The sequence below is a fragment of the Ictidomys tridecemlineatus genome, chromosome 7, assembly GCF_052094955.1.
Source record: "Ictidomys tridecemlineatus isolate mIctTri1 chromosome 7, mIctTri1.hap1, whole genome shotgun sequence".
NCBI classification, from domain to species: domain Eukaryota; kingdom Metazoa; phylum Chordata; class Mammalia; order Rodentia; family Sciuridae; genus Ictidomys; species Ictidomys tridecemlineatus.
Genome location: NC_135483.1, coordinates 127,515,462 through 127,525,525, shown reverse-complemented (window position 1 = coordinate 127,525,525; position 10,064 = coordinate 127,515,462). Strand labels below are relative to the sequence as shown.

Genomic DNA, 10,064 nt, shown 5'->3' with positions numbered 1-10,064 from the left:
AATTCTGCAAGTGGGACTGCTGAGCAACAAAGGATGTGGTGATTGGCTAGATGGTTGCTTACGGGCTCCTGGCAAATCTGGAAAATCCTATTGCATTTATTCTGAACTCTGTCTGGACACCTTTAGGAAAAGAATCTCATCATTATGTACCAAAGTGAATAATTTGTATTTTTAGAGTCAGAGTTGAAACTGTAGGATTTGAAGGCAAAGAGAGGATTTTCTCAGTTTCTCCAAAGCTCTTTCCAAATTGGATTCCAGGATACATCATGACAGATGTTCCTGGGACGTTCAGTGGGGCTGAGTGTAATGGGGATAGTCTTCCCGAAACTGTTCAGCAACCTACCACTAAAATCAATGAGGATGCGACTGATATGGACCGGACCCCACCAGACTACAGGGTTGAACCAGGTCCTGAAGATGTGCCCACAAAAGGAAATCAGGAAGAAAGAGGAAAATCACAAGGGAACATTCTACTCAACTGTTCTATGGATGAGAAGATTCTAAAAGGTAAACTATTTCCCTTTTCCCTCACTTTAGTAGTTTTGCTTATAGGCTCACTCAGGTGTTTTTTTTTTTTTTTAATAAACTGCTATTATAGGAATGAGGAAGAACTGTAGTTCCCTATTCTACTAGGGCTGCATGACATAATAACTGAACCTCTACCTCTGGTAAATTCAGGCTTGTGTATTTGATAGCTCTATGATCCTGGGCAATTTTCTTTGTCTTCTTTGTGCCTGTTTTTTTTTTTTTTTTCACTAGAAGAAAGCAGAAGAATCTTTACTACATTTGTGGGATAGTGGCAAGAAATGTTAGTTAAATGTTAACTACTGTGATTTAATATTATTACTGAACAAAGAGAATTCAGAATTTTGAAATCTCCTGCCATACATAACTAAAGAGGTCTGCATTCATGATTCTATCTTATATAAGCATAAAGGGAGAGAATGTCAGTAAAGAAATTAATTGCTATATAAATAAATGAAATCAGTTAAAAATCAGAAGTTAAATGGTAAGTTTTAATAGTCATGATTCAAAATTTAAAAATCTACCTAGAGTCTAAATTTACATCCCTTGAGCGCTCTCTCTCTCTCTCTCTCTCTCTCTCTCTCTCTCTCTCTCTCTCTATATATATATATATATATATATATATATATATATCATGTTATAATACTTGTATTTCCCCCCACAGAAAACCCAGAAGATCACCTCTTTATTGTTCATAAGGCTATCACAGATCTGTCTCTCCAAGAAACAAGTGCTAAGGAAATGACATTCGGAGAAGGTAATGGGAACTAGAGTTTTCTACACAGAAATTGTTTGACTGGATATGATGACAGTTTTCACATGGGATGTTGTGTGAGTATAATGTTGAAAAAGCAATTGAGGCACTGACTTCACAATCTCAAGGCTGCAATAGGCAGATAAGAGAGTCTTGACTTATCTGTCGGTTCCACCTCAGGAATCATTCCAGATGACTCAAGACTCAAATTGCAGGGATTGGTACAACTGATTGGCATACCAATTCGATATCTGTGTCTTAATGTGTTAGCCCACTTAATCAACCTTTCTTTTTTAATTTGGTGTCTCCAAATCTTTGCCAGGCACCTTGTGAAATGTAAATGTTTCAAAAATAGGTTTACCCTAAAAGACAATTATTGACAGACAGTTTAAAAGTAACTTTGTAAATTGATTTGCTCTATAGGAAAATTCTAGGCCTCTGATATAAGTACAAAATGGTGAACTGTTTCTTGTCAAAGAAAGCCCTTATTGTGATGAAGTTAATTTTAATTTTGTTCTTTAAGTAAATGGGGAAATAAAGAGAACATTGGAGTGACAAATATTTAATTTTTAGTAAACTGAATAGGCCACAAGACACTAAATCCTTTAGACATTACTTCTAAGAAGACACATACATTCAAGCGGCTTTCAAATAAAGTACCCAATAAAATCTATTAATCATTTCTCCTCTCCTACCCCTATAAACATCTTATCTAGAAATGTAAACCAGTTTGTTAGACATAACTAATTTAGCTTTGAACCTTAACAGGGAAAATATTGAAAAGACTACTGGTTGAAATATTAGAACTTCACATAAAATAGCAAATATTCAGGCAGACTGGAGGTGTTTGGCAATTTCTTGGACTTCTTCTCTTTGCTGGACAACTCTCAAACTGTCTGCTGACCAATACATAGATACATGAGGGAAAAGGTAGCAAATAATAGTTATTGTCAAGCTAATACTTTATCAGAGATAACTTGTAAAACTTAAGGTCCCACAAAATGAACTCAATACATTCTTTGCTGAAGTCTTTTTTCTTCTAATGGAATAAGCCTTTGGAGGTAGGGATCTAGAGCCACCTTCAAATTTCTATTCTGGAGACCCACTATAGTCGACAGTTTTTTAGGATCTTCCAATTTGATTAAATGGAGAATGAAAGCAGACTCTATTTAATGCTATATGGTCTTATCACTGAATTTGTCCCTGAATGAGTCCTTTCTTGTCTGATGAAACATGGACTGTGTGCTTTTTTCCCTCTATGACAGAGGCAGAGGTTTGGTGTCTTTTATTTTCGCTATGGCAAAAAGCTTAAAAAAAAAAAAATCTTGAAAGGCAATGCTCCTGGATAAAAATGCTAAAAATATTGGGGAAAAACTATAACATAAATTCAAGTAATTTCATTGGTGATAATCCATGCCTGAGTCCTGAATATGAATAAAAATTTCAGTTTCTTTGGTTCTTCTGGAAAAACAAACAAAGCTTGATATTAGAGCAAACATTCTAATGTATACTTATATGTAATGTAAAGAATATTGACTGGATGCCAATGAACTGATTGCAGCTGTATACTTAATGTGGAATGACAACCCACTTTTTCTCTGTAAGATTATAGTCTTGATTCCTACAGTAAAAAATAAAATAAAATAAAAAAATGAAAGGAAACTAAAAACTTTGGATGAAAGGGACTTATGAACAACCTTCAGGGAGAATTGTAGAGGGAAAGAACAAAGAGAACAAAATTGCCTCTCACCTTACTTAGATATAGGATCTAATGGTGTTGGAAGGTGATGGTGAGCCCAGACCCAGCAAGGGACCCAACTCAGACCTTTCTGATTCTTGTACACTACAGACTGAAGCTTCCTACAGAAGCTGTTCAGGGGCAAAGCTAAAAAAAGAACCTCTCCTTTCTTATAATTAATTCTTATCATGTTCCATAAATATCATTGAAGGTATACTGACATGATCTAGGTGTTTGAAAAATGGCAATTTCAGTGCATTTAAGCCTTTTAAATGTTACTTCATAGTAACAAGTAACTTGTGTCAATTGCTTGTCATTTGGAACATGCCTAAAATACAGGCTAATCTGGCATTATGTAACAATGACCTCTGCATGATTTCAAAATCTGGGCAGGTCTCAGACTGTTTTTTTTGTTTTGTGGCTTTGGTGGGCTTGGTGCCTAAGTTGCCAGCCGTGTGTGCTGACCACATGAGGGTCTTTGCTCTTCCTTCCATACCTGACTACCTTAGCGCAACTCTGAGAAAGAGAGCATCGAATGTCAAGTTTGTTACTGTGAGTGTGACTATAGGCAGTCATTATTATTATTTTTTAAATTTTCCTTTAGGGCTGTGTTTGTGTATGTGTGAAATAGGTCCAAACATTCTATTGTGTATATTATATTTCCAGCTTGACAGGTTAGAGTATATTTAAGTGTTTCTCAGGGGATATCAGTCTCACTAAATACAGTGGTACACAAAATAGAATTCCATAGTCAAACGAGGTTGGGTTGCAGCCTTTCCTGGAGATTTACAATGTTCATTAACATTTTAAAGGCTCGGATAAATTCCAAAGAAGCTTATTTAACTGTATTGAATGCAGTTATTTTCCAAACTAATTTGACCATGAAGCATGTTTGATTGTGTAGAACATATGAGTAGCCCAGAGTTATATCCCATAAAACACACATTGGAAACTGATTGTCCAGAAAAATAATTTAGAGAATAACAAAGTAACATCTCAGTATGTTGGAACCTCTGAACATCTCAACTACCTATTGATTTTGCTACAGGGCATCAGTGGGAGAAGATTCCTCTGAGCAGCAGTAACCAAGAAATAAATAGTCCAAAAGAAAGAATTGCCAAACAACCTCTAGAAGAGAGAGAAAACGAGGATAGGAAGAACAAAGCTCACCAGGCAGCAGAAATTGAATGGTTGGGATTTCGCAAACCTAGCGAAGTTGACATGCTGCATTCTCAACATGGTGAGCAGGAAGAGGTTTGGAATGAAGAAGCTCCTGAGGATAATGATGATGATTACAATGATGATGAAGATGAAGTTCGAGTGATAGAATTCAAGAAAAAATATGAAGAAGGTTCTCAATTTAAAGAAGAAATGGAGGCAAGTGAGGACTCCCCACTGAGCAGCCCCGGCTCCCAACCTGTGACACCCGATGAGCAGCCAACGTTAGGAAAGAAGGGAGATATCTCCAGAAATGCTTATTCAAGATACAATACAATATCCTATCGGAAAATAAGGAAGGGGAACACCAAGCAAAGAATTGATGAATTCGAGTCTATGATGCATTTATGAACTAACTGGAACTGAGAATTTCTCACACTCACTAAAGAAAAAGCTAATTTCATTTGTCCTGAGTGGAATGTTTCTATGCCTTGAGTTATCCCCTGCCCCCCTTGAAACACAGGCAAGCTTATTGTCTTTTTTGCTGTAGAATGATATGGAAATAACCTTAGACAAAACTCAGTCTGGTAATCTCAAATCAAAAAGGTTTAGATTCATTCTTGAGCACTTGCTATTTAAAACTTTACTAATATAGCATTATGTGACCAGCATTAAAGAGCCAGACCCACTGGGGACTCTAGCGTGATTTGGCTTTAAAAGTGGCAAAGCTGGAAAAGGTAGCCATCAAATCAAAGAGATAACTATTTGAAATGACTCCTGTATTTCTTCTGGTGTCTTTCTTTCTCTAAGTCCTCTTCCTTTTAAGCATGGTTTTTATAGACTCTGGTAATAAACTTTCAAAAATTCTTTGCCTTATTACCCTAAAAGAAAACATTTTGAGTGGTTTTCCTTGGCATCTAGTGAGTGATAATTCTATGGGCCACCTTCCTAGTGTCACCATTCACTGAATTTTCTCACTAAGAGGCAGAGCAATTTCAGGAGAATTCTGTTTGTTAAATGTTAGCTTTATGCTTTCAAACTGAATTAAACCCATTGTGAGGGTTGATACAGGGAGGGGCTAGAAGATTGTGGGCAATAGACTAAGGAGTTATATTGGATAGTTGTATTTTTGTGACTGAAAACAAAATCTTGTCTAGCACAATTAAAGTCATAAAAAAGAAAAATGATGATTTTAGCACAGTTTTCGGAGAATGTCCCTCTCTATTATCATGCTTTCTCTTATTAACAGTATCTCAGAATAATTTTATTTTCCTTAGAAACTTGAGACAATGCTAGTCACAACTGTACTAGTTACTATGAAAATGGAAATAATTATCTTAGAATATTTTTAAAGTAGGGTGTGAGCATATATTTTTAGTGAGAAAGTTCTGATAGTTGTTGGGAATATGTAATTCACTGAACCTTAGCCCAAATCAAAAAAACTTAAAATTATACTTGTGGAGCTTCACTCAAATCAATGCATCAAATAATGTATTGAATATTTATGAAAAGAGAGTCTATATTTATATTCTTACTTAAGTTTGTTCCACAATGTTTCATTTCATGTTTCCATATATATTACCCTGAACTTTCTGTTGCCACAGTTAAAAATATCTTTTGGCTCCACAAATAAAAAGACAATTACTTATTGTCTGAGTGTAATACAGTTTTCATTGTACTATTCAGCCCTTTGTTTATTTCTTTTTCACTTTGTGAAAAAGCCTGAGTTATTCCTTCTAGATTATTGCTTATTTATGTGTAACAAATCCCACATGTCTCAACGGCAGCTTCTTTAATTCTTCCTGGTTATATAATATTTTTTTCCACTAAATACTTCCATTTAGTGTTTGCAAGACTCAATGTTATTCAGGATTAAGGTGCTCCTTTTATTCTATTTCACAGTTACTACAGAACCTGCAGATTTCATCTGAGACAACATGAGGGAAGTCAGATCTTTATTGATAATGTTAGGTAGGAGATGGGTGCACTAGGACAATTTTCTATTTAATTTAGATCCTTTAAATTATTTCACCTAGAAACTATTTTCTTTCCCCTATGATTTTCTACTTTACTTCAAAGTACAGTATTGTGTTTTCCATCATGGAACAGGACCATATTGTTAGTCCACCTTAGCCTGCATTTTGAGTTATTCTAAATGAGGTGATGAATTCCTGTGAAACTTGAAGGAGATGGGTGGTCTATGGGTAGGTGACATGGCAAAGCAACTGGCTCTTAGGTGGCTGCAGTATATAGAGTTTTGGTCTTTTTAGCTGTGTATTCTTACCAGACAATTAACCAATTGTGAAATATTTTGTCAACAAAGACTATGTTAGGGCATGTTCAATTGGTAAATGCTTCAAGTTCATGGATGGGGCAAAGTGGTTACAAGAGAGCACTGACACTCGTCTTCAGCATTGGCACGTGTTGCCTTAATGCCGTCACAGAGTTAAGCTACCTGGAGAAATTTGACAGGAATTTAAGTCTTCGTAGTTTAGCAAAGACAAGGTCCTGTTTCAGATTATGTGAGGGATACTCAACATATTTGAAAGGCACATGGGACATAATTAAGGACACACTTTGGTAACTACACATGAGGTTTACCTGAGTCATTGTGATTCCAGGTTCAGTTGGAACTCTGGTATCTGATAGAAAAGAAAATTGGTTTATTGTGCAAATGCTGATATTTCTTGCATGACCTTTTGTTGTCATCTGATTAGAAATTAATAATAGCTTTATTTGTCTATAAATATATTGTTATGGTGAAGACACAGAATTTGTAGAACCTATCTCTCTATATTAACATTTAAATAAAGAACTGCTGTGTCTGGCTTGCTGTGAATAAAAGTTTGTGTCTTTGCTTCTGGTTTCTAGACTTTCTTTGGCCACCTTTTAAATTTTAGTAAAAAACTTCCATATTAGCAGCTACTAAGAATATCAATAATTGCCTTTTCAAAAATCAAGAGAATACCTCATTTCAATTCGTTTGCATTGTTTATTTCAAAAAGGTTTTTAAATGATTACATATGAAATTATAAAAACTTTCTGGGAGATATATAATATACAGGAAAAAAATTCTATTACTTTGAAAGAAACTGAGATATTGTTTTAGTTGCAATATTAACACCAACAATTTGAAAAAAATACATATTTATCTTTGTAATTGTCAAGGTAATACATTTAAACTATGCTGGTACTTTTATAGTAATTGTTTCCACATATTTACATGGGGATAGTACTTTTGGCACATTTTCAAATGGAGAACAGACATTTAAGTTTTTCAAAGTGATAAGGAAAACATTTAAAATAAGTAATAATAGAGAATTATGGAAAAGGATGAAACACCGGGGTATCATAAAGAAGAAATATGTTTGACCATATGAGAAAGGCAACCACTTCTCTTAAAGTCTGAACTTTCATTGCTCTATAAAAACAAGAGGGCTATAAAAAGTAATGTCAAAGTTATATTTGCCAATATTAAAATATCAAACTGTAGCATAACACCATAAATATGAGGACCCAAATCTTTACACAGCTCATGAAGAACACGAGATGACTGGGCCATACTGTCTACACAGACACAGTGACACGGGGCGGGGGGGTGGGGTGGGGGGGCGGAGTAATGGGCAACAGAAATCATCTAGAGACATGGCAAAGTACAAAACACACTGGTGACATCTAGAAACTAGCTACCAGCTCAGGGAAATTTTAGACATAAATTTAGAAAGCTATTTGTTTTTCCTAGAAATTAAAAATTATCTATCCAACTCCTTTATAATGACTTTGGTTGATCATAGGCAAAAATGTGGTACATAAAGATGTCCAAATTGACTCCAAACTCCTTTATGCTCTATAGCTTCAATCGTGTTCTCTCACTAAGGAATGTTTTCAGGGAATCAATAACAAAATTATTCAATACTCTTCTTTGTCTTGTTTTAAGCCCACTTCCTGTGGACTAATATGTATAAAACTAGTGAAATTTGAGCAGTGTTTGAAGGAAAAGAATGAGATCATTGTGCACAATCATGAACAGAAGAACAAGCACCCTGATAATTTAGAGTTTGATTACTCCTTCAAGTCTGCAAAACAGTATCTAGAGTGAAAGTTCACTTGTTATTGAAACTGTTATATAGAAGGTTAGATTAGACAAAGCCATGTAACTAAGAGAATTAAAATTATTCAGTGACATTTAATTTCCTTCATGTTGCAAGTGGAAACTCTGGGTTTTACTTTCTCCCAATCTATAGCATCAAATACACACATACACACGCACGTGCCTTTACAAAAATTGATGTTTTTGAATGGTCAGGAAAAGATTAAAATCTTCATTCATGTTATCAAAACTTTTAATTTCAATATGTAATTTAAAGGCTTTTATTTATGGAGAGATAGATCTGTAACTAACATCTTTAAACTCACAATTATCAATTAACAATAAAATAGAAAACCTTTATTTAAAAATATTTATTACTTATTTGATGGCAGTTATCATTATTAGGATCTCAGCATATTCTAAATTATTCTAAATTACCCTATATGATTTAAAATGAGAATTTTCACTAGTGTTTTGTTTATGTGTTTTATAAAGCAAAGGCTTACATAAATTGGCAAAGGGATCTGAATTAAAATGGTGACTATAAGTTGACCTACTGCTTTGACAATAGAGGCATTAAGTTCATTGTATCTGATGGTATTCCCTCTGCTCTTTCTCTTAGATACAGGTACCAGCAACTGTAATCCATTAAGCTTCATGGCAGAATATAATACTTTATATGGCTTATTCAAACCTGAATGGAACAGGTATTTATAAAAAAATAAATATTTTTTACAACAGCCTTGGTTAAGATTTCTTTTTTCATTTCAAAGCATTTGGACTTGTAGCAATCATTGAACAACCTATGTTAACACTGGTTGCAAAAGCACTTTAGTGACAATCTACACAATGAATGGAAGTTAAGAATCATGGTTTCTATTTTAAATTGAAAGTCTTCAATTTTTTATTTTCTACTTCTATTCAAATTGAGCAACTTGTCAGCTTTGCTTAAAGATTTGGGGAAGAAAGATTTGGGGTTTACAGGGAAACAAACCTGTACATGTCTATCATATTTGATACAGAAAGTAGAAAAGAACAGGTCTTGCATAAAGTCATGTATATAGATCATTGCAAGACATAAGGGAGTTGATACACTTATACTTAATGCACAGAGAGATACACAGCTTCTATTTCTTCTCTATCCAATCACAGAGGTTTGACTCCATCTTATTTCATTATCTGTGATACCAATAACTGCAACCCAACTGCAGTGCCTAGTGTGTAGAAGTGCTCAACAATAATAGCTCCTCTCTTTTCCTGTCCCCTCTTATAATATCTTCATTTTTTATCCAAGATATTGGACTCTTCATCTGAGCTATCATTTATTTCCTGTATTCTGAATCCGGAAGTTAAATTAGAAATGTTTGAACCAAAAACAAGTCTCAACTTCATTCTCTTGCAGAAGAGCTCCTCAAAAATCATTCTAAGGCATTCATGACATAAGAGTTGGCTGGAAATACTGAATTCCTGTGACTGGTATCCTTGTTCCTCTATAGTTCCTAAGACAATGGCAGAGCAAGGTATTTGAGTATCTAAGAGAGTGTTTCCAAATTAGTGTGGTGAAGCTACAGATACATTGTGATCATGGCCCATCAGAGTCTGCAGCCCTGTGGATGATAGCCAATTAAATGTCAGAAAGCAGAACTGAGCAAATTTGGTACTGGTCATAAAACATTGTTATAACAACTGACAGGCACAAAAGCACTTTGAGAGTTTGGTAAATTAGCTTTTTGGCCACATAAATTCTGCCAAATATTATCAAGGCTATCCTATGTTCAAGTTAACAAGATAACAAGATG

The 10,064-nt window shown here is 34.7% G+C and overlaps 1 protein-coding gene across 1 annotated transcript; it reads left to right on the top strand.

Moving 5' to 3' along the window:
• Positions 1-7,032, top strand: Ermn (ermin). Its single transcript, XM_005315784.4, has 3 exons — positions 1-507; positions 1,190-1,282; positions 4,066-7,032. The coding sequence occupies exons 1-3, from the start codon at positions 267-269 to the stop codon at positions 4,584-4,586; spliced, it is 855 nt and encodes a 284-aa protein (XP_005315841.1). The 5' UTR covers positions 1-266; the 3' UTR covers positions 4,587-7,032.
• Positions 7,033-10,064: the final 3,032 nt, after the last annotated feature.